This window comes from Papio anubis, chromosome 4 (genome assembly GCF_008728515.1).
Source record: "Papio anubis isolate 15944 chromosome 4, Panubis1.0, whole genome shotgun sequence".
NCBI classification, from domain to species: Eukaryota; Metazoa; Chordata; class Mammalia; order Primates; family Cercopithecidae; genus Papio; species Papio anubis.
The window spans coordinates 927,353-951,441 of record NC_044979.1 but is presented as its reverse complement, the minus strand read 5'-3'; the positions used below and the strand labels follow the sequence as shown (position 1 = coordinate 951,441).

General features: G+C 55.3%; 1 protein-coding gene across 3 annotated transcripts in view; it reads right to left on the bottom strand.

The window, feature by feature from the left end:
* LOC101026166 (protein tyrosine phosphatase receptor type N2) overlaps nucleotides 1–24,089 on the bottom strand; it is a 973,501-nt gene that overhangs the window by 772,524 nt on the left and 176,888 nt on the right. Inside the window, exon 1 of one of the 3 annotated variants that reach the window (XM_021935385.2) lies at nucleotides 23,046–23,395. The exons of the other annotated variants lie outside the window; for them this stretch is intronic. Within the exon in view, the coding sequence (XP_021791077.2) occupies nucleotides 23,046–23,061 (16 nt within the window). The 5' untranslated portion in view covers nucleotides 23,062–23,395. Of the gene's footprint in view, nucleotides 1–23,045; nucleotides 23,396–24,089 lie in introns of those variants that run through there. 3 annotated transcript variants of the gene reach the window in all.

Sequence of the window (24,089 nt, the reverse complement as noted above, 5' to 3'; positions counted from 1 at the left end):
CCTCCTGAGCTAACGTCCAAGAGTTCAAAAGATACACCTCACGCAAAACTCTTATTCAACGGACTTTGAAGAACTATTTTTTTTTTTTTTTTTTTTGAGGCGGAGTCTGGCTCTGTCGTCCAGGCTGGAGTGCAGTGGCCGGATCTCAGTTCACTGCAAGCTCCGCCTCCCGGGTTTACACCATTCTCCTGCCTCAGCCTCCGGAGTAGCTGGGACTACAGGCGCCCGCCACCTCGCCCGGCTAGTTTTTTGTATTTTTTAGTAGAGACGGGGTTTCACCGGGTTAGCCAGGATGGTCTCAATCTCCTGACCTCATGATCCGCCCATCTCGGCCTCCCAAAGTGCTGGGATTACAGGCTTGAGCCACCGCGCCCGGCCTGAAGAACTATTTTGAAGAATTATTTCAAAAAAAGCAATCAGAGGCTAAAGCAGCATGCAGGGTCAGGCGCTTCTATTAGTGAATGTATCTATTTGATATAATCCCCGGAGCCAATATTTGCTTCAGAACAGAGCAATCATGCCCATAATATCATCCCTATAAACAAAATGGGAAACAGCGTGGACTTAACATTCTGAAGTGTAGTATACTCTTCCGAAGGAAAGATCGCCCTCACGCTTTGTGGCTGCCAGTTTAAAGTGCAGCGTTTTGCCATGGAATGCCCTTTCCATTTCTTATTAATTACATGGAATCAAAGACTTTAAATAGCCTGCCGGGATTCCGAGAAAGGATATTTTAAAATTATCTAGCTTTACTGTCAGAAATTCAATTGGAAGTTGAAAAGTCAAGATAAAACTAAAGTCATCAAACCAGAAGGGCAGAAGAACTTCAAGCAGCCAGGAAAGAAAGGTGTGCGTTTGTGTTCAGTTGCAGAAGAGTCTCAGGGTGTGAGTTTACGGAAACCCCAACAAGAGCCCACCTGCTCAGGTGTCCTTCGTGCACACGTATGTCTCGGAGGGGCACATGGTAGCTGTAGACAACTATGGCCAATTTGTGATTTTAAGGACTTTTTTACAGAATTACATAATATCATCATTAGTATTTTAAACCCTTTGGCATATGAGAGCCACTATGCTCCGGAAAGTGTGATCACACAGAAGGAACCCTTTTCACTTGAGTCCTTGACTTGAAAATGCCACCTGTTTGGATGGTTACTTCCTGTTGAGAACCTCGACCATTTTCAGGGAGAGGAGAACTTTAAACTCTGCTTGAAGCATCCCGTGCACCCTCTGTCTCAGCGCTGGTCATCCATGTCCCTCACACACTCATGATTTGCATGCACCAATGTATCACATCCTGCCGGGCTCGCTCAAGGTACTTGACACGCATGTCCGTTTGTCTGCTGTTACCCAGGTAGCCACATTGGGAGGTCACCACACTGGAGGAGGAGCTGGTAAGGGCCTGCACGGCCCATTAATTTTGAGGATTTATGGTACCCTGGAAACCAAAAGGACGTCTCGGCCAGACAACACCACGTCTCTCGGGAGCACAAACAACACGGGGCAGAAGCAGCCGGGCTGTGGGGACCACGGGCTGTAAACCATTAACGCAGGACACCAGAGGCAGCACCCAACTTCCAAAGGCTTTTCCTGCCGATCTCAGTGAAAGGTAGTCACTGACACTATCCACAGTGCGAGAGGGCAGGGGTTCCTTAACAGTTACAGATTTCTGCACGCAAATGGAAGTACACAAAGCCAGACACTTAGGAAGAGTTCGCTTAAACAGGCACGGGTGTTACTGCTTAAGCCAAAGCAGATGAGTACAATGTAGGAACCCTGTATTACAGGAGGGATTAAGCCAGAAGGGTGTTTGTGGGAGGGAATGAACCTTCCCTTCATCAAAAATCACTACAAACTCTGTGCATAACACCTGTCTGTGTGTTTACAATAAAAATTTCATTTCCTAATAAATTACATTTGATCCTTGAACATGCACTCTGTAAAAGTTGCCAAAGGTACCAAAACTGAAATACTAATTTCCAGAAGACATTTTCACGAGTCAGAGGCCCGACCAAACACAGTTAGACGTCAGTGCACACCTCGGCGGCGTGCGGGCTGTGTCCGTCGGTAAAATCACCTGCCCGCCCTCACGACAGAAGATTTCGCGGCTGTGACTTCCGTTCAGTGCATCAGCCTCCCCTAACGGAGTTTCTGATGTTTGAGTTTTCCATTCCACACTCCCACCAATGCCCCTGAAACACAGAATAATAAATATGAAACCATTTGTCCTCTTCTGATAACACAGACAAGAACCTAAATGTGTTCGGTGTAAACCACCAATACCACACGATGTGAGTCCCACTGTAACAAAAGCTACTTTGATATAAAATTCTGGGAACAATTGCAGAGACAAGAGTTCCAACCAATTAAGGCAAGAAAGACGCCACTGGAATGAAAAGGTTTCATACGAACCAACGAAGATGTCCTCTGATGACATTTCAGATTTTGAAAGGATTTGAAGAAAATTAAGGGTGAAAGTACAACAACCAAAGTAGAATTGGCCTCTAGTTTTAAAATCTCATTATATAGCAACCAAAGAGAGCTGTTTGGAGATAAAATGGAAAATCAGAAGTTTGACTGGGCATCCATAAAACATTCTTGTTAATTAAAATCCAGCATGAAATTCCACACCTTGTTTCCTTTCAGTGATTTAAAAAATTACATTAGTGATAATAATGCTTGAAGTCAACAAAGGAGGTCCCCACAGTTTTTCCATTTTAATGGGGTTTAGATATTACTCAAAGTTGACAGATGCTGGCACGCACACGGAAAAGTACAAGTTCAGGCCTGCTACTGATGAGCTACGTGACACCGGAAAACAGTTTCAAGTCCGTTTCTAAATGTCTGATGTAGCCCCAGGTGTGTGGAAGAAGATGGGGCTACCTTGTGCGCCTCCCCTGCAGAATCTCTCAGGATTTCATCTCCAGGAACAGGGCTCTGCTGTGTTTCCTCCATGAGCAGATGTGTCCCTTCTCCCTCCCTCCTGGCCCTCCTGCCTCCTCCCGTGCCCCTCCTCCCTCCCTCCCTCCTCCTGGCAATCCACGCGATGAAATCTTTTGACGCGCCTGATTTTGATTTGAGTTGATCTGCCGCTTGAGGACAAGCCATTGATTTTTCCTGATTTGAGGAAATGGTTCGCCGAGGCTGTTCGATTTCGCTGAGTCGACTGAAATGATCTTGAAACTGCCTTTTTCCGAGGAAATTTTTCCTTTGAGTTGAGCCCGCTGATTGATCTGCCGACGAAATTTCGTTTGAGGATTTCCTCGCTGATACCGATCGACTCACTCACCCAGTTCCCCTGTGACCAGGGTGTACCTTCCAGGTAGCCTGGTGGGGCCTGTGGTTTTAAGTAGCTATGGGATGGGGCAGGAGATAGCCAGTGGGGAAGGGAACCTGGAGAAAGCACAGCTGAACACACTGTCCATCATCCCAATGCTCAAACATTAAACCTGGAAAAACATTGACCCTTCAATCCCCAGTCTTATCCACCATCACCAAATGTAGATGTATAACCTACCAGCAACCAAGTTCAGGTGACAAAACACAGAAAGCCCAGCCCTTCGCCGGCTCTGACTACATCGACTCCCAGGTCTTGCTGTGGTGGCTCCAAGTGTTAATGCAGTTCTCCAGGGGTCCAGCAATCTACCCCCCTGGGAGAGGACTGGGAAGGGGCTTCCACAAGTTCTCCAGGGGTCCAGCAATCTACCCCCCTGGGAGAGGACTGGGAAGGGGCTTCCACAAGTTCTCCGGGGTCCAGCAAACTACTCCCCTGGGAGAGGAATGGGAAGGCGCTTCCACATCCTCCACGATGAACACGAATCCACACAGCCCAATCACCCACCCAAGCACTCGCCACAGGGATGGGCTGAAGACCGGGGACCACAGCTTCTCACCCTCTGGGATCACATCTGCCCAGGCTCTTCTGATGACGCATCTCTGCGGCAGCTTGTGCTCTAGAACACTCTAGAACACGGGAGGCTCCGCCCAAATGCCTCTGAGGCCAGACTGGGACCCAGATCCCCAGGAGGCCGGGAAAGTCCTGCCTTAAGCGGCAAAGCTTCAACCAGCGGCTGCCCTGGCTTCAGGCCCCACCGGGACAGATCTCCTGGTGCCATATGGGAGACCAGAAATCTTTCCATGAAACTTTCAGAACTGCCAACACAGATGCCCAATTCACAAAGACACTGAAATCACATCTGCAAGCCAAACAGGCCAGGGAGAACTCATCCTGCACCCACAGGAGGGCTGAGTTGGGGCCAGGACCACGCTCAGCACCTTTGCTGGGGTCTCTGCAGGCTCCAGACAGCTGGAAGGGAGATGGTGACCACAAAGACAACTCTTGTTTTGTGAGATGGGAGCCAATGGCACATTACAAGTGGAGTGCTGTCAAATTACGACGCTGGAAAGCACTCTCTGGTCCTGGGGGGACTGGACTCCAGGGGGCTGCGGCCTCCCTGTCAGCTCAGCTCGGCCCAGCCAGGCCTGGGATGCAGCTGAAGGCCAGGCCGGGAGGCCTGTGAGGCCCTGGGAAAACACAGTGGCCACCACCATCCGCTGACTTAAAGGCGATGGTGCTGGATAACGTGGGCCTCATCCAGGGCGGAGGCTGCAGAGCCAGGGTGCCGTTTCCTGCAGGAGATGGAATCCTGCTGTGGACAGCAACGTGAACGGCTGCCAAAGTCTCCAAGCTGCTGCCCTGTGGGATTCGGACAAGAGGCTGTAGCAGGAGCCCTCCCCTGAATTCCCAGCCCACCAGCTGCCCTGCAGATGTCAGACCTGCCAGGCCCCCAGGCGGTGAGCCAAGCCTTGAAATAATCTGTCTCTCTCTACATACATACACACATATATATTTATACACACACATACAAACGCCCTGTTGAGTCTGTTTCTCTGGAGAACCCCACTTCACAGCAGCCTTCTCCCCACAGAGAATACCTTCAGAGGATTCCCCCGACCCCAGGATGTAGCCGCCTCTCCCCTGTGTCGGCTTCACTTTGCAGGTCTCGGCAAGGAGCAACCATGTCCACACTGAACAAGAAGCCCCTGGACCTTCCAAGGGGCTATTGCCCGATCCACGACCACATCCTCCACGGGAAGCCACAGTTCATGTCAATCCTGGCGCCAAGGTCCCAGAATTCACAGCTTCTGGGCTTGGTCCTGCAAGACCATCCCCCGTGAGGGCCAGTGCAGATGGGACACCCAGGCCACCCGTGTTTCTTCCCAGCCAGAGACAGACTCAGGGCTTCCCACGACCTCCTCAGGGGCGAGTTTCCTTCGGATGACACAGAACTCGGGAAAGCACTTCACTCACCATCCCCAGCTCTTACAAAGGACACAGCTCAAGGAGAGCCAAACCAAGGGACACGCAGGGCAGGGTGTGGGGCACGCATCACCTCTGCCCTGGGTGCACCAGGCTCCCTACACCTCCACGTGTCCACCAACCCGCGAGCTCCCTGAACCTCTCACTTAGTCTCTACGCAGCTTTCAGTACATAGGCACGATTGATTAAATCATTGACCATTGGTGATTAACTCCCGAGAGTTGGGGGGTCTGAAAGGCCCAACCCTCTAATCGTGCCTTGGCCCTTTCTGGCCACCAGCGCCACCCCAAAGCCAGCCAGGGCCCCCAGCCACCTCTCAGGACACAAAAGACACTCATCGCCCCAGAGATTCCAAGGGTCTCAGGAGCCAGTAACCAGACACGAACTCCAAATACATACATTATTATTAACTCACACACAGATGATACAAAACTTTTTTACCCTCCAATTCTCAGTTCTGAGCTCAGCTGTGATCTATCAGAAGGAATAGGTTAACCCTAAGGGCTAAGCTTGGACTGGTGACTAAAACCTACAACCACAGAGGTTTGTTTTCACCCAAAGTGAGGAGGACCCCTGGAAGGAGAAGGGCTCCAGATGCAGGCAAGACAGCGCCTGGGCCTCAAAGTCTGCGAAGAGAAGCTGAAGGAAAGCAGGCGTCCGAAGGGCCACACCCGGGCCCCCAAAGCCCTCGGCAGGAGGCAGGTGCGGCCACCGAGGCCACACCACACTTCAGTGAGCGATTCCTCGGAATAAAACACGACGCACCTGCTCTACGTAAAGCTGTTTTAAGATCAGCCCAGGCTGGGACGCACGTGGAGAACACGCAGCCGTGTGCGTGGATCACACGAAGTGAAAGCGCGCTTTGGCTGTGAAATTCAATTACTTCGGATTTAAGCTCCAAAATGCAAGTTCATTAGAAAAGAGATGTATTGTGCCTTCTTTCCGTGGCAGGCCCTCAATTAATCCTCTGGTCACTGAAGAATGAAAACCATCAACCCACAGGCTTCCCTCGCACAGACACCAGAGTCTGAGTGAATAATTACGGTTTTGATTCTGAGTTATGAAACAAACACTCCTCCTTATTAAATAAATTAAAAATAATGGGATCTGCGAAAGATCAATACACAAGAAAGGTGCATTTGCAGTAACAGGCTGCCACCACCACAAGTGCAATTCTAGACTCAGCCACCAGCCTGGCTGCTGGAACCGGGCCCTGCGAGAACACGGACGACAACACAGATGCACGGATAAATCATCACGCGTCGCATTCCCAGAATAGAAAACAGGCTAAACGCAAGTTCTGTCCTTCCCGCTCTCCTTCCTTCCTGGCCACATCTTAGTTTTCACAAACCGGCTCTTGGGGAAAAGAGGTGAGAGTCAGAGATGTTTCAGCAAAGGTTGTGGGATGTTCATAGACACATCTGGAAAGCAGGGCCCTGGCCTGAGATGTGTGGCGAGGCAGCCTCAGGTGCCGTCCCGTGCAGCCAGGCCTCCTGCATCCGCCTCGGGATGACTCCGTAATGGCGCGGTTCACATCCACGGAAGACACGGAAGACAGGAGGGTCCAATGGAGGGATGAAGCCTGAGTGTTTACACGACACTCAGCTGCGTTTATTCAAACCGATCTTTGTGTCCCAGCTCCATCCCCCCCGCCACCCTGTCCTCTCATCCCCCCTCGCTGAGTGTGCACGGAGGCACGGCCCTGGAACTCAGAGGTGCCATCGCCCTGGGCCGTGTCCTCCCACGGCTCTCATGGTCACGGCTCAGCGGCTGCTAGGTGGAAACGGCCTCTCCTTGCAGCCAGGGGCAGCTGGCACCTGGAGCAGCAATGAACTCAACCAAGAACTTATCCCCATGCAGCGAGCGGCACTAAGTTGCAGCCGAACCAACTTGCTTCATGGGAAACAGACTTGCCTTCAAAGAACACGTAAAGTAGAATCGGCAGCCAGATGGAGTCGTGAGGCAAGATCTGGAGAGCCTCTGAGCCGGAGGCCCTTCTGCCCTAGGACAGTCACAGCAGGCACCCCGACTCCGTCCCTTCTCCAGCCTCGCAGCAGGACCGTGGCGCTGGAGGGCCTCAGCCAAGGAAGGAGGGAACACAGGCATCTGGACACTGAGTGGCCACAATGCTGCTCACTGTGGCACTGGGAGCTGAGCCTGTCCCATGCTGACTGCCGTCCACTGCCCGGCCAGGCTTGCCCCATCCCAGAGGGTGCAGAACCACCAGCCCCTGAGCTCTCGGTGCCCTTTGCAGGAGAGCTGGCCGATGTCTCCCAAGCCTTTTCTTCTTGCCCATCAGCTCCACTCTACAAACGTCCTCTCAAAATGCGAAGCTCAAGGTGCGTATGTCATACCCCAAAGAGGTTCTGAAAAACGAAGGGGCAGGAAGGGCAGACGACAACCCATCCCCCGCAGGTGCCACGTCACACGCACTGTGCCCACGTGGCAGGCTCTGTCGGCTGCCAGGGCCCTGCAGGAAAAAGCCCTCCTGAAATGGTGTGAAACCCACTCCCACCTCCTCTAATTCACCACTTCCAAATTCGAGGGGGTGGAAATCATCGTAGCTACAGACCAGACTTTCTTCCCCCCTGCGATGGTTTTAACACAGTGACTGCAGGTTTCATGTTCAGATGTCGAGCTGCAGGAACAAATACTTCTTATTCCTGACACCCTGATCTGGCAGCTGCTGCTCCTTTAAAGATAAAAAGAATCTGCACTAGAGACATTGACTTCCAGTCCCTGGAGGGACCCTCTGGGGCCAATGGTCAAGGAGAAAGGGCCTGTGAGCCCAGGCCATCCCTCTGAGCCTGGAAGCCCAGGCGCCACCCTCCCTCGTCTGAAACTGCGCTGCCTCTCCTGGCCAAGCTGCACCAGGCCTGAAATCCAGGTCCGGGCCCTGGCACCTGGCGACACTCACAAGCCCGTCTCTCCTTCGGACGCTGACGGCGGAGGCCCGTCAGGAGAGGGTCCACGCCCTGGGAAGGGCTCTCAGCCACAGCAGCCTCCCCTAGCTTCTTCTGAAGCTTAAGGTCACCATAAGGAGGATACAGATGTCTCATTTTATGTGAAATGTCCACCCACCCGCAGGAGGAGAGGCCTTCCCACATTTCCCACCAGCACCCACGCTGCAGACCCAGGGGACAGGAGACCCAGGCCCGACCTTGAGACCCAGGCCTGACCCCTGCCAGGACGGAGAGCAGCTAGAGTCCCACCCCAGCCCCTCACAGCCCTGCCAGCCGCCCAGGCCGGGCGCAGCCCTGGGGACGGGAGGAGGCAGGAGGTTTCTCCAGTGCCAGGCCCTGGCCAGTACCGGGGGCGGAGGAGGAAGGGAGCTGCACCCCCAGCCAGATGAGGCCCACAAACAGGGCACAACAGTGGGCAACACTGCTCTCATCAGAATTTAAAAGCAAATGGATTTGTCACCTGGGAAGATGCCCTCAGGAATGAGCACCTCTGAGAGAGGGAGCCCGCCTGAGAGTGGAGAGTCCTCCACCAGACCCCAGGGTGGATTCAGAAGGGACCGTGTGCAAGGCAGGGACGAGGAGCTGAGAGTCCTCCATCAGGCCCCCAGGGTGGATTCCGGAAGGACCGTTTACAGGGCAGGGACAATGCAGTACCGGGGGGGGGGGGGGGGGGTGGCGTAGCCACACCCAGGAGAGGGAATTGTGAGGACTGGGCTGCCTTTGGGGGTGACCTTTAACCGAGGGACAATGGCCAGGCTGGGGCCTCCGTGCGGAGGGAACAAGGGCAGACCTCCCCTCTCCCTCCCTTCATCTCCTGTCCGTCCTCAGGGTGGGGGCTCTGATGTGGCCGTGCAGGTCATCCTCCCTGAGGAGGAGAGGGGCTGGTCCTGGAACCATCCCAGCACTGGACACATGGTGTGGACACAAGGGAAGCCTCCTGGGCGCTGTGGATGTCCCACAAAACGGGTCCACTCATGAGACCGTGGCTGAGTGGCAGGCCTGGGGCAACCCCAGGTGTTCTGTGGAGAGGACGTCACATGAGGAGAGGGCGACGGGGGTCTGTTGCATACCCAGCATCCTCTGGGGAACCATCCTGGCATGCAGCAGGGCCTCACAGGACAGCTGCTTCTCTTGACCAGCAAGAGACCCACGTGGGGGCCTAGCCCCAGCAGCCAGTGAGGACGGCAGAGCATGTGGGTGCAGCCCTGTCCTTGTGTCCGGGGAGGGGGTCAACTCACCGGGGACTGACCACATCAAGGCGCTACAGAAACACTGTAGATCAATGTGCCTCACCAACTGCGAAGACACAAAGCCGGGCCCCGGTCCAGGCAGCAGCCAAGGGGCAGGGTCCTTGGAAGCCAAGCCTGAGTCTCGCCAGGACCCCACAGGCTTCCCGGTATCCCCTGCGGATAGGGCCATCCTGCCCTGGTTATCTGTCCATATCCCAAACCCTCCTCGGACCTCAGGTATGTCTCACCCCAGGCAGCCCCTGTGGGTAGAATTTAAGAAATAACTTCCTTCCATTAAGGAAGAAGAACAGGGTGATGAGAACGGGCTGATGAGAACTCCTTGGGCATTCCTGTCAACCTGTGTCTAGAACTACTGGTCCCTCCAGGGAGGCTGAAAACAGCAAGTCCACAGAGAGAAAGTGCTGCGTAGGCCCAGCTGCCCAGGCCCCCGTGTCTGCTGCAGAGAAGCAAGGGGAGTCCTTTCCAGGGGCCTCTGCCCCTCAGGTGGCCCTGGTCTTACTCAACATTGGCTGGAAAGGAGATTGAGCAGGAAGAAAACGGGAGCTGGAAACCATCCCATCCTGGTCACGGCACCTTCGATGCACCCTCCTTACCCCACGGCGTCTTTAAAAAAAGCCAAAACCTGGGTTTGAAAAACCCTGATCACAGCGCCTCTGATGCACTCTCCTCAGCCCACAGCATCTTTTAAAAAGCCAAAACCTGGGTTTGAAAATCCTGCAAACATCCAAGAAACTCAAACGCTGCATGATAAATTTAGAAAGGTCAAGTGTACTTAACACGCTCTGCCACGAACACTGAAAGAAAATTAAAGTTCAGCCTGGTTTCCTCAAACATCATCACCAGGGGCATGTCGGAGGGACTTGGCTCCGGAGACGCCTTGCAGGCCCACCCCGGGCGACTTCAGCCTCCATGTAAACAACGCCGCAATGGTTCCCAGTACAAAAGAGGACACGCCGAGCCTGACGGGGGACAGAGGCGTTTCTCTCAGACAACATAAAGGTCTCCTGCCCGGCACCTGCCACAGACCAGCCTTGGCTCTGGGTTTCTCCCTTCAGTGAATTTGCACCTTTTGCAAGTGGAAGTCATCTTTCAGGGTCATCTTCATCAAAGTTCCTTGTTGTTCACAGCTGAGTGGGTGATTCTTCCCAACAGTGTGACGACTCTAATGCTGTTCATCGTAATCTAATCACCTAATACTTGTGAGGAAGAAATTATGATGTGATTGCTACACACTTCAAGGAAGCCCACACCGTCCTCGTGATGGAACATCACCCAGGGGCTTCTCAAACGTGGTGAGCAGCCTGGGTTCAACGTATATCACTTTCCATCACCTCCCTCCCCAGCCAAGGTCCCATCCCCTAACACACAATCAAACCCAAACCCCAAGGGCACCACAGCTCCGGCATTCCCACCCTCCATCTCTCACCCCTCAAACTCTGCCATCAGCCCATCCACTGGCATCCTGGGTAACAACGCCCCACCCCCATGGACATGTGGACCCCCTCTGTCCCCCACAGACGCCTGGCCCCCCTCTGTTCCCCACAGACACCTCAACCCCTCTGTCCCCCACAGATGCCTGGACCTCCTCTGTCTCCCACGGACAACTGGACCCCCTCTGTCCCCTATGGATGCCTGGTCCCCCTCTATCCCCCACAGATGCCTGGCTCCCTCTGTTCCCTATGGACAACTGGCCCCACTCTGTCCCCCATAGACGCCTGGCTCCCCTCTGGCTCCCTCACCAAGGAGAAGGTATAATTTTTCTTGGCACAAAAATCCATGGCCACTTTCAGGGCCACAGGGAGGGCACTGGAGGCCACAGAAGTGTGAGAGGCACAGGTGTGTGCAGGGAACGCCCGTGGAACTGCTGTCCCAGCCCGCAACGGAGATGCTGCTGCCTCACCAGGAGTGACCCAGGCTGGCAGGTCAGGATGAGCCCCCATGGCTGCCCAAGCCTACCTTGTTGGAAGGGAGCAGCCCCAGTCCCTGAGCACCCCCTTCAGAGCTCTGGGTGGTCTCTAAGTCCTGGCTGCTCGTCCATGCCCCCAGGGTGCAGAAAGTGTCAAGGCACAAAACTCACTCAGTGAGGAGGGGAGCAGCTTTTTACTGCTGGGGGCCTAAGAAAGGAAGATGAGTGAGCGTCAAAGCTTCCAGCATTCAGGACGGGGCGACGAGGACTGTAGGCAACTCACAAAACACAGAGGGTATGCGGGCAGGGGCAGCCCCTCCACCTGACTCAGTGTTGGAGACCCGACGCCCTCACCTCCTAAACAGCCCTGACCAGAGGCATTGACCGTGTGCCCAAAAGAGACCGAATCGTCACAGGGACAGTGGGACAGCGGCCAGGCTGTGCAGGAGCCACATCTCTGCAACGAGTCAGCCAGAGAAAGCCGGGGGGCACCCCAGCCAGCACTCAGGAGGCCCTGCCCCTCCACAGGACACCTGGGCCAGCCAGCCCTTTCTGCTGTAAGGCTTCGGCTCCTCTACCTGCCCGAGTCTTTGCCAAGCACAAGGGACAGCGACTGACCGCTCGTTCCCGCCAGCTCTGAGTAAGCAGCTGCGTTTTCACCTGGGTGGCCTCCAGGGTTCACCCACCTTCTGGGAGCCTCCGGAGTCTGGGGCTGAGGGGCTGCAGTACCACAGCATGGCCGCTAGATGGCACGCAGGTGCGGCCTCGGCCTGAATCCCCCGTGCGGGCACCTGCGCCCCGGGCTGTCCCCGCACAAGTGAGGGGTGCGGGGTATGGGGTGAGGGGCGAGGCGCGAGGGGTAAGGGGCGAGGGGCGAGGACTCCCGGCTTGCACAGCCTTGGATCCCACCAGCTCCGAATTCGGGCAGAGCACCATGGACAGCCCAGCCTGGAGGGGGAGCTCGGAGCCTGCAGCAGGTGAGGTCGGGCTACGGACTTCCCTCTGCCCCCTGGTCAAGGAGACGGGAGTGGGGCCTCATCCCAGTCCCGCCCCGACCCATGGGGCAGAGCAGCTGCCTCGGCCCAGGCGCGCACAGCTTCTCAACAGCCACATCGCAGGCTGGCCCTGGCCTCCCCGCCGGAGACCCCAGGCTGCAGAGGCAGCGAAGGCCGGGACACGCACAGGGCAGCGGGCAGCCAGTGCCACTGGGCTGAGGAGGCACTCCCTAACGGGAGGCAGCGCCCAGCCAGGGCTGGTTTTCTCACCGTCATTGTCAAAGGTCTTTTAAGCATTTTCACAAAGAAACCGTTTAAAACAGAATAAAGGTGTAGTGCTGGGGAAATGATTAATGCACTTATCTCTATTTGAAACGTGCAAAACGAACCAAAACAAAAAGTCCTTTAAAGAGACACACAAAAAGGTGACAGCACCGTGAGGTGAAGTCTGTGTGTGTGTGTGTGCGTGTGTACGTGTGCACACGTGTGTGCATGAGTTTTTTCACATGCACGCACATGTGGAGGGAGCAAGCTGCTCCCCTTCTCACTGCCCAGTGAGTTTTGTGCCTTGCCCGCTTCCCGTGCTCGAGGGGATGGACAAGCAGCCAGGATGTTAGAGGCCACCTGGGGCTCTGAAGGGGGCGCTCAGGGAACTGGGGCAGCTCCGTTCTCACAGGGTGGGCTTGTGTGTGCTTTGTGCGCAAGCGTGTGTGCGTGCTTGTGCATGCACATGTGTGCGTGTGTGCACGTTTGCATGCATGTTTGTGTGCACGTGTATGCACTTGTGTGTGCACGTGTGTGTGTGTGTGCATACCATCTCCCCATGCCTCCTCCACCTGCACACACCAGCAGTGACCCGCCTCGGGGTCTGTCCTGTTTTGCCACAACAGGTGTAGAGAATGCTAAGCAGCTCAGCAGTGGTTCCCAAAATAAGACTGTTGAGAGCCCAAAAATAGCCCCCAGAGAACACTGTAAAAGCCCCAAGACAAGGAAAAAGTACACGAGCTTGTGACATGGTGGTACAATGGCCTCAAAGAAATTGCACTTTTGGAAAGAAACTGTATTTTCTGTCTTTTGAAACAAACCAACATCCTGTCCCCTGTGCAGACCCAGGCCCTGCTGAAGTGCTCTTTCAATTTGCTTTTAATTATTCTGAAAGGCCATCTGCTGTAAGAGTGCCTCCCTGATGTAAACTATGCCTCACACTCTCAAAACTTAGACTTCTGCATTTTTTCCTTCCTTGCATAATCTCAAAGCAAACAAGATTCAGAGAGGCTCACTTCCTGGGTCATGCAAGAGATGCCCTCTGAGGTAGGGACAGGGGCTTGTGCCCAACGTGGGGTCACTCTGCAGAGAACCACATGAGCTGCACTCATCCAGGATGCTGCCAGGAGCCTGCATCCAGACACCCTGAGCAGTTGTGAACCAGCCCTCCTGGCAGCAGGATCCCTGAGCAGTTGTGAACCAGCCCTCCTGGCAGCAGGATCCCTGAGCGGTTGTGAACCAGCCCTCCCGGCGCCAGGATCCCTGAGCGGTTGTGAACCAGCCTCAGGGTTGCCCTCCAAGTGGCCAGAGGACAGGGCTGACATGAAGCAGACCCTCAGATCAAGACCAGCTCCTGAGGCCCAAACAAACACTCCTCCTGTCCCCCGCACCCTCACCTTCCCTTCCAGAGAAATAGTGTGTCCTGCCCCAGCTCAAAATAGGGACAGCACAGGGCTCCACCCAGGAAAGCTGGGGGCCAAAATGTCATACCATTTGGGCTGGTTCTGGGCCTGTCCTGCCACTCCCTCCCCACCCCCTAGTCACTCTGTGCCTCCACTTCCACATGACAACAACATTCCTCTTAGGGCTGAGTCTTATCCCATGCAGAGAAGATGCCTTGTGAGGCCTCTTGACCAAAAGAAATAGGAAACAAATACAGAATAAAAGTATAACAGTGAATAAAAACAGCTACATGCACACACAACTGTACAAAGCAAAACAAAACAAACTGACAAGCACAAGCAGGGTGCGGTGGCCTGAGAGTAACAATCAAACAAGAGGGTTTTCAAATGCCATGAACGTAAGTCGAGGTGTGCATGATAACAAGGAGTAGGAACCAGAGGGACAGCCACTGAGGATGGAATCAAAGCAGGGAAATGAGAGGATGATGAGTCCTCACTGATTCTGAGGCTGCGAGAATCTGCAGACTCAAAGATTCTGTAGTGCTGATACAAGAAGACAGTGTGAAAGGAAGAGAGACTGTGGAAACTAAGCAAATACATAAGACATTTATAACTCCAGGGAAAACAAAAAGAAAAAAAATTAATACTAGTCGCAGCACACTACATAGCCTAGTTGGGGATAGCATTTACAAAGTCACAATATTGTAAGCACATAACCCTGATCTGATGAAAATTGTAATGTAACTAAATTGGGAAAGAGAAAGTAAGCTTGGAAACAGTGATGTGTTGTAGAGAGGTAGCCCATCTTCTGTAGCAGTCAGGTCAGAAAATAGATACATCCTAAATCTGAAAGCTGAGAAATAGCAATGTGAATGTGTCATGTGGAGATACGGAGATGAAAACCAAGAGTCGGCTAAATGAGTTGAGGGTGCTCACCTCGGGGGAGTAGAAAAGCAGGTGGGGAAAAGGTGGGTTAGAGGTTTTCTGGTTTCCCTATCCAGACTTTGATTTTTCAAACTATAGTGGGGGTCAGTGAATGTCTTCTACCTGTTTCTGCATTGCTAGAATGGGGTAAACAAAGAACAAAGAGAACGTATATAAAGTACATTCTTTGTTCTGTTATTGCGATTGTCAAAGTTAACTCTTCTTATTTTAGGGTGTATTTTTAAACATCATGCTTGCACATAGTTTGAAATCACATAACTGATGGATATTTTTTGAAGACCAATGTTATTCACTTTTGAACCAAGCAGATGCACTAGTCTATGTGGACAAAGCAGACAGACATCATGCACAGAACCCACGCTGCCCCGTCTCCCCCACACTCACGCTGGAGCAGCATCCTGGCTTTGCTTTTGTTTTGCTTTATTGCTCTGTGTCGACCAGACACGCAGCTCCTCAGAAACCGGACAGAAAGGCTCTTGACATCACCACAACAAAACCACAGCCATTAAGTCCAACGGGATCACTTTATGGCTGCACAAGCCCATTTCTCTGAGCTCCAAAGCCATCTTGACATCATTATGCTGCAGGGGTGAAGCTAACACACATCTAACAAGAACACAGATGCGCTTTGTCCTCTCAGCTCCGGTTCCCCTTGGGGTGAAAGTGAGGGGCGCTGGGAGTTGCCCTCTTGCTGGTCCGGAGGCAGCATCTCCCCAGCAGCTGAGACCAGTCTCAGCGCAGGACACTGTGGCCCCAGCCACAAATGCAGAGGGAGCCTCTCAGGCCAGCCTCAGAGCCTCTCCGGGCTGAAGGCACCCTCTACACAAATGGAGGCAGCCCTGCTCCATGCCTGCCACGCAGCTGAGACGGGTCCTCAGGACACGACCTGCCTGCAGGTGAGCTCCTCAAACACCAACCAGCAGCCCTCGCCCCACCCCCTGCAATCCCCCACATCCTGTAAAGAACCTCATGAGGAAAGCTGAGTAGACAGCAAACCCCGAGCTCCCAGCACTGTGGTGGGCCCTGATCCGCCTCCTGCGGCCAAGGCCGCTCATCACCCAGGGACGGACAAACAGGACGAGATGCAGAATGTAAGAGAGATAGTGGCACTGCCCGCAGGGAGCACGTGAGGGATGTGGGGCCTGATGATGGAGGCGGTGGTGATGCCTGCGGTGCCAGGGAGCACGTGAGGGATGTGGGGCCTGATGATGGAGGCGGCGGTGATGCCTGCGGTGCCAGGGGCTCTCTGGGTTCCCGAGCCTCTGATGGTTCACCTGGAAGGCGGCCTCCAAGCCCCTCAGACCCAGGCTCCATCCGTGAGCAAGGAAGGCTCTGACGGGAGGCTCCGTCCCCTCATTTGTTATTTTTACTGGGCTTCTTCCCCTTTTTCCAGCAGTGAAAAATCTTTGGAAACCTCCACCAGGGAGAAAATAGACCGGAAGCTCCTTCTCTGTGTTGCTTCCACTCAGAAGTCACTGGACCCCAAAGGGAGCAGTGTGGAGGCAGAGAGACCCGGCCCAGCGCAGGAGCGGGGCTGCCACAGACGGTCCACAGGTGCCATGACACGATGAACTCCAAGGGAGCAGCATGGAGGCAGAGAGACCCGGCCTAGCGCAGGAGCAGGGCTGCCACGGACGGCCCCACGGGTGCCATGACACGATGGACTCCAAGGGAGCAGCGTGGAGGCAGAGAGACCCAGCCCAGCACAGGAGCGGGGCTGCCACGGACGGCCCCACGGGTGCCATGACACACTGGGTCCCAGGCATTCTAGTGAAGAGCTGTTACCATCAGAGAAACTCAAAGAGGGAAATGATAGTTTTAATAACTAAATTCTTAGGAAGAAATGTCTTTAGTAAAATACCTTGATGATCTGATAATGCACAAAATTATTCCTGAGACAAAATTTGAAGGGGCTGAAAGGAAATCAAAAAGGTGAATGGATGGCAATTCCTAAGGGAGAAGCTGGGAAGACAGAGAGGGCTCGGGGGACTGACGACAGCCTGGAAACCAGCAGGTGCCCAGTGGAGGGAAGACAAACAAGAGCAGGTGTTCCTGAATCCACAGAGACGTCCACACTGCCGCCCAGACCTCCCAGGCCTCTTTCTCCATCCAGACCATCAGGCAAGTTCCCATCTGGGAAAGGGGGTCTGGCCAGTGCCCAGCAGAGCTGAGGAGAGGCAGGACATGGGGTGTGGCAGAGAGGAGATGAGGAGCCAGCACATCCAGCCACTCCCTCTAAACACGCCTGTGAAAAGGGAGAACCCTGGAGGATGGCCTGGTGGGAGAGTGGCTCACAACAAGTCCACGTACATCCTGTGGGACTCAGGGACCAGCCAGCCACAGGACCAGGGTATCCAGGTGCTGACTTTTGAGCTGTCCACAGCACTAGGAGGCACATGCCCCAGCACCTCTCCAAATTGGAAATCTGGGGGTACAACCTCCGTACACACGCGCGTTCCAGCTCGCAAATGAGCACCAGCCTCAGAGCTTCACCTCAACTCCCGGACGTGGGGCTGGCTCATGCTGTCAGCAGCGCACCTCACGCCCTCTGCTAATTTCGCATCTGCACTGAGTTTATGTTGGTGGGAGTCAGTGCCCTCTGACTCCATGGAGACAAGACTCTGCCGTGGGCACTGCTGTGACTCCAGTATCCCACGTGCCAGGGGCTGACTCCATATTTGGCAGATAAATTAAGCCCCCAAAATGCAGAGTCATCGATGGGTCTCCTTCCAATGCAGCTGTCCATGTGGCCTTGGGCAAGCCCTGCAATGTTCCTGCAGGGAAGGGAAGGCCTGGGTCTCCACAGCTGTCATGCCTGCTCTCCGGACCCTGCGCACGCCCTAGAGGGATTCAAGGGCCGTGGCCCAGGCAGGGTGGTGTCATGGAGAGCTCTGGTCCCATGGTGGAGGGACAGGGTGGTGGGGGGCTCAACCCAGGCCGGGGACTGTCTGTCCCTTCCTGGCTTTGCCCAGCAGAAAGCAAAACTCTGATGACGGAGAATCATGGGGTGTGGAGGGAGCAGGTCGGAAAAGGAAAGTCTCCTCTGTGACTCTCCACTGCGAAGTGATGGAGACGGCAGAGCACGAGGGGATCACGGCGTGGAAGAAGCAGTGGCCAGGAGGACCAGGGCCTCAGGGACCCAGTGGAGGACTGAGGGGCATGTGGCAGGGGCAGAGGTTGGGGTGCTCCTGACATCACTCCCCTTAGGGGGCTCAATGCGGAGAAATGGATGCATCTTTGAAATCAGGAGAAAGCAGTGAATTCCCCTCACGTTCAGAAATAATAACACAATGCAGGAGACTCCTGCTCAGGCGGCGGCTGTGCTGAGGCTGGTGCTGCCCTGGGAAGTGGCGCTCCTCATCTCCCACTGCTTCCTTCTCACCCACATCTGAGCAGCAACCACCTCAGCCGCCTTCTCGGGCGGGCGGGACTCACACCCGCGGACCTACCACTCCTGGAGCCACACGGGCGCCTTCTCCCGCAGGGCGACTCACTAACCTGACCTACCACTCCTGAGCCACGGCGTCATCCGGGCAGGACTCACACCCGTGACCTACCACTCCTGAGCCACGGGCAAAGCCTTCTCATGGGCAGGGACTCACACCCGGGTGACTCCACACTCCTGAGCCACGTATGCCTCCTCAAGCGGCAGGACTCACACCTGCAGGACTCAACACTCCTGAGCCACGGCTGCTCAAGCGGGCAGGGACTCACACCCGTGACCTACCACTCCTGAGCCACGGCGTCTTCCCCGGCGGGGCAGGACTCACACCTGTGACCTACCACTCCTGAGAGCCACACCAAGGGCAGGACTCACACCCGTGACCTACGACTCCTGCCTGAGTCTCCAGCGGTGCCATCGCCTGCCTCTGCCCAAGCCCACCCTCCAGGAAAGGATGTTGCATCATCCTAGCACTGAGTCCAGGCACAGCAGTCGCCTGGAAACCTCTGAGGGAGGGAGGGGGGCGGTGATCTTATTACCTACTTGGGCCATGAAGCGAATGCTTGCCGGTGGCGTGGTGGGAGCAGAGCCACAACTGAAGCTCGGCTGGACCATGCGGCAGATGCTTGCCGGTGGTGTGGTGGGAGCAGAGCCACAACTGAAGCTCGGCTGGACCATGAGGCGGATGCTTGCCGGTGGCGTGGTGGGAGCAGAGCCTCACAATCCGAAGCCTCGGCTGACCATGAGGCTGGATGCTTCTGTGGTGAGAGCAGAGTCACGGGCTGGGAAGCTTGGCTGGGACCATGAGGCGGATGCTTGCCGGTGGCGTGGTGGGAGCAGAGCCATAGCTAAAGCTTGGGATGCCCCTCAGCACCCCAGAGGCAAACGCCACAGACAGACCTCAGCGCACTGCACTTCAGCAACACAACTTCCGCATAAGAAATCAGAATCCCAGGGTGTGATCACTCCTCAGTGACGCTGTTTCCACCACAGACATCAGAGCCTGAGCTGCCTAGACAGTCCTTCCCCAAGCACATAGCGCAAGACAGCCCAGACAGAATAGCCATGGGCAGTGCACAGCTGGAGTGAGCTCGGTTAGGAGGTCTCGGGATACACACAGGCCGGACGGAACAGCCCTGGGTGGTGCACAGCTGGCGCGAGGTCAGTCAGGAGGCCTCAGGACTCAGGCTGCAACCAGTGAGCCCCCAGTCCCCAGAGCAGCTACCCTGGCTTCCTCCCTCAACACCTGTCCCTGGGGCTTGGGGAAGCCATCCACCCTGACCTGGGAGCCACTTGCAGGCCCCTCTCCCCACCCCTCTCCCCACGGTTGTCAGCGTGGAAACTGACCTCGAGGCCCACTGTTGCTGTCATCATGAAAACTGACCGTCCATCCGCAGGACCTCCGGCCAAGGCCGCACCCACACTGGGCCTGGATTCCCATCGCACCCACACACATCCGGCCCTCACATGGGCTCAGGAAGGGTCGTGGGTGCTGCTTTAACAGCAGCCATGGGTTTGCAAGGTCATATGTCCTCTGCCAGTCAAGAGGGACTTTGGAGGCTGGTGAAAACAAAAGTGGCCAATGCAGCCCTCCGGGTGGCACCTGGAGCCACCGGGACTGGTGGGGAGTGGGGCACAGGCCCCCAAGACTGACTGCCGTGGCCCCGAAGGCCGTCTTTCCTGATGTTCTCAGGATCCTGTAACTGGAAGATGCCTGGCTTCTCCACACCGCCATCCTGCCGAGGTCTGAACACACGGACAAAGCACGGCCAGCTTAGCACGGGGTCTCCACAGCCCCCAGGTAAGAAGTGGGCCCCCTCCAGTGCTCCCACTTTGACCTCCACTCAGGGGTCATCCTGGCCATCCTGAGGTCAGCACAAAGTGTTCATCACTGTGGTGGCCAGGCCCTGCCCAAGGCCTAGAAAGGTGACTGCTCCCTCCACGGCCAGACGTAGCTCCCAGCCTCTTCCACCCCCTGCCGGGAGAAGAGATCAGGGGCTCCTAACTGACTCACCCACCACTGATTTTTTTAAGCGTATGGGTTCATGGTACACAATTAGTTGTATTAGTGAGGACACTTCCTGGTACTTGTGTAAGACACACACTATGGCAAGGTGTTTGCCGCTCACACAGCCACAGGCCAGTGGCAGCCCAGGCTCCAGAGATCCCACCTGCCTCAGCCACGGGCCCACAGCAAGCCCAGGCTCCAGGGATCCCACCTGCCTCATGGGGCTGCCACCACCCTGAGCCCCACATGGGCACCCCGTGTGCTCCGAGGACAAGGAAGGGGTGTCTCTGGGAGGAACCTCTGGCCTCTCCTTGCTCGCGGCTCAGCAATTCCCAGGAAGAATTCCCACCAATCACCGTCGTCCCACAGCTGTACGTGAGGCCTGCCCCCAAAAGCTGTGAATGCCTGCTAAGTATGGCACCGTGAAGAACGGCTGGGGGCTGATGCTGGGGCCAACGCTGGGAGGAACCCAAGCTCTCAACTTCAATTATCCAACAAGGTTGCAAAGGAGGCTGCCCCTCCATCCCATGCAGGTACCACCCAGGCTGAAACTCCCTGTAAGCGAAGCACTGTCCTTCCCACCCTAGAACCAAGAAACGAAGACGTTTAGTTTGCTCATGAGAAGCACCTGGACACCTAACCAGTGTCAGCGTGGCTGCAGTGAATCAGGTGTGTGTGTGCAGTATACGTGTTGGCTGTGTGTGAATCGGGTGTGTGTGTGTGTGCATGTGCAGTATTTGTGCCGGGTGTGTGTGTGAGGTATCTGTGTCAGATGTGTGCCAACCTGGTGTGTGTGCGATCCGGTACAGGCGTGCGTGGAACCAGGCGTGCGCGCGGTAGCTGTGTCAGGTGTGTGTGAACAGGTGCGCGGAGGTGACCCGTCAGGTGGGTGGAAATCGGGAGGTGCATGTGAAGAAGATCTGTGGAACGGTGGACCAGGTCAATGGTGGCTGGAATGGAAGGACATCTGAATGGAAGGAATGGACCAGGAAGGATGGAGATCTGAATGGATAAAGGAACTGGAGGTGGATCCAGGGGTCGGATGAATGGCAGATTCAGGTCGGGTGGAGCTCGGTGTGTGCATCCAGGACCAGGGGTCGGGTGTGTGGAGTCGGCGGGTGGGCAGATCCAGATCGGGTATGGGAGCTGGATCGCAGCAGTTTGCATCCGGATGTGGAGTTTGGCATGTGGAACTGGAGGTGGTGGAATGGAAGGGACCAGGGAATGGATGGACCAGGGAATGGATGGAGGGAATGGAATGGACCAGGGGTCGGGTGGATCTGTGTCGGGTGCAGGGAGCCGGGTGTGTGCAGCTGGAGCACACATGTCTGTATGAACCAGGCATGTTTCCAGTCACACCCTCTTTTCCCCAGACAGTGGTTCTGGGCACCCCCCAGGCCTCCTCCAGCTGTCAGGGGTCATCCGTTTTGCTGGGTCCATTTTACCAGTGAGGAGCCGGGAGAGGGTATTTTCTGAGCTTTTCACCAGCTGCAAAAGTGCTCAGAGAGCGAGGTTTGGCCTCTTGGCAGAGGGAGGCGAAGCATGAAGGGAGATGACGGGACAGCCCAATCTCGCAAAGCTCCCCACCGCCAGACGCTTCAGGACTTCCTCCCTGTGTCTCGACATTTTTGCCCCTGGATGAGGAACCACACAAGACTATTTAAGACCATTTTCACCGTGGAGTTTGCATCAGATTAAGAAGAATAAATGCATTCCTCCCTGATGACCCTAGGGCCTTTGCGAGTCATCAAAACCTGTTATCAAAGCCACACTGACACCCCAGGCCCTTATGATGACTTTTGTTTCAGTTTGTGTTTTTTGTGTTTGTTTTGTTTTGCTTTTTTAACATAATATTTATCACCTCACCTGAACTTGGGACCCTCCACAGAAGCTGGTACTTGCGCCAGTTTTGAGGAGCCCAGATCATGTGTGCCCGAGGCCAAGGCCGTCGGGTTCGTCCTGAGGACAGGCATCCCACCAGCATCTCCGGCAGGCCTGGCCAGCGCCGGCTTCCCTGTCCTGGGCTAAGCCAGCACCCCGTCTGCACACCCTGGGGCCCGGCGGGGGCAGCAAGGCCCAGGAGCTCCCAGGCAGCGGCATTTGGATGCAGGGCCCTGGGCCTCTGTCAGAGTTCCTTTCACAGCTTGTCATTGCAGATGTACTGGGCTGGTGCAAAAGTCATTGAGGTTTTGTCAACAATGGCAAAAACCGCAATGACTTTTGCACCAATTATTGGCATGCAGGGTCCTTCCTGAGAGAACAAGCAATCATCTGTCACAAAAGAACTCAAAGAGGACCCTGAGCTGCCATCACCACAGTCCTCGCAACACACCGCATTCGCTCAAGGCCAGATTCAGCCTGGCTGATAAAATGTTCGAAGCAAAAGATAAAATTCCTTCGCGAGACTTCCCTGCAGCACAGAGCCCCGGGCATGGGCATGACCGACCGTCTAGTACTCAGCTGGGGCTGCGGTGTGGGGGCAGCTCGCCCAAGTTCCTGTTCTTCCTTCTGCAACCTCCAAGGCCATGACTCAAAGTGGGGCGCTCACCCACCTCTGAACTCTCCCATGTGGCCACTTCCACAGGCAGACAGGCCTGCTGCTCCCTCTGGGCCGGTTACCGACTGTGCTAAGCATCCCGTGAGACTTCCCTCGAGGTGGTTCTGACCTCCTGGATGCCTCGTTCACCTCCATCCAACTCAACCCTGCAAATGCGTGCAGCACATGAAGCGCCAGCCAGGCACCCTCGGAGGCAGGAAGGGAATTCCAGGTGGGAAGAAGCCCTGCCCGTGCCACCGTCCTCTCCATCGACCTGGCAGACGTGTGGACACAGAGTCCGCGTGCCCCAACACCGTGGAGCGTGGCAAGGACCAGGCACAAGACGCGCCATGCGCATGTGGAAGGGGGTGTATGCAGAAGGAGCCATTTCTGTCCCATTTCTTTTTTTTTTTTTTTGAGACAGAGTCTTGCTCAGTCACCCAGGCTGGAGTGCAGTGGCGCGATCTCGGCTCACTGCAAACTCCGCCTCCCGGGTTCATGCCATTTTCCTGCCTCAGCCTCCCGAGTAGCTGAGACTACAGGCGTCCGTCACCTCACTGGCTAGTTTTTTGTGTGTGTGTGTGGTTTTTTTTTTTTTGTATTTTTTAGTAGAGATGGGGTTTCACCGTGTTAGCCAGGATGGTCTCGATCTCTTGACCTCGTGATCCGCCTGTCTCGGCCTCCCAAAGTGCTGGGATTATAGGCTTGAGCCACCGCGCCCGGCCTCTGTTCCATTTCTGTCCAGGAACAGAAGCTGCCAGGGCTTTCCATCAACCGCTGCACATCCCAGGTTAATTCTAGGGTTTGCAAATGGGAGGGGAGAGAGAATTGGGGCCCCACACCAGAAAAGAGGCCAACCTGATGGTCGACCGGAACTCACTGGCCACGGACGTATCCTCCAGGTGCTGGGACAGGGGCTTCAGGGCTTCAGAACTCCCCGAGTGGACGCGCCTCTTGGACACGAGTGGTAGTGGCACCTTTCCCTGGCTCCACCCTGACACCCGTTGTCCAAGGAGGCTGGGCAGGGAGGCCCACCGGAAGCTTCTCCTTCCTTCAACAC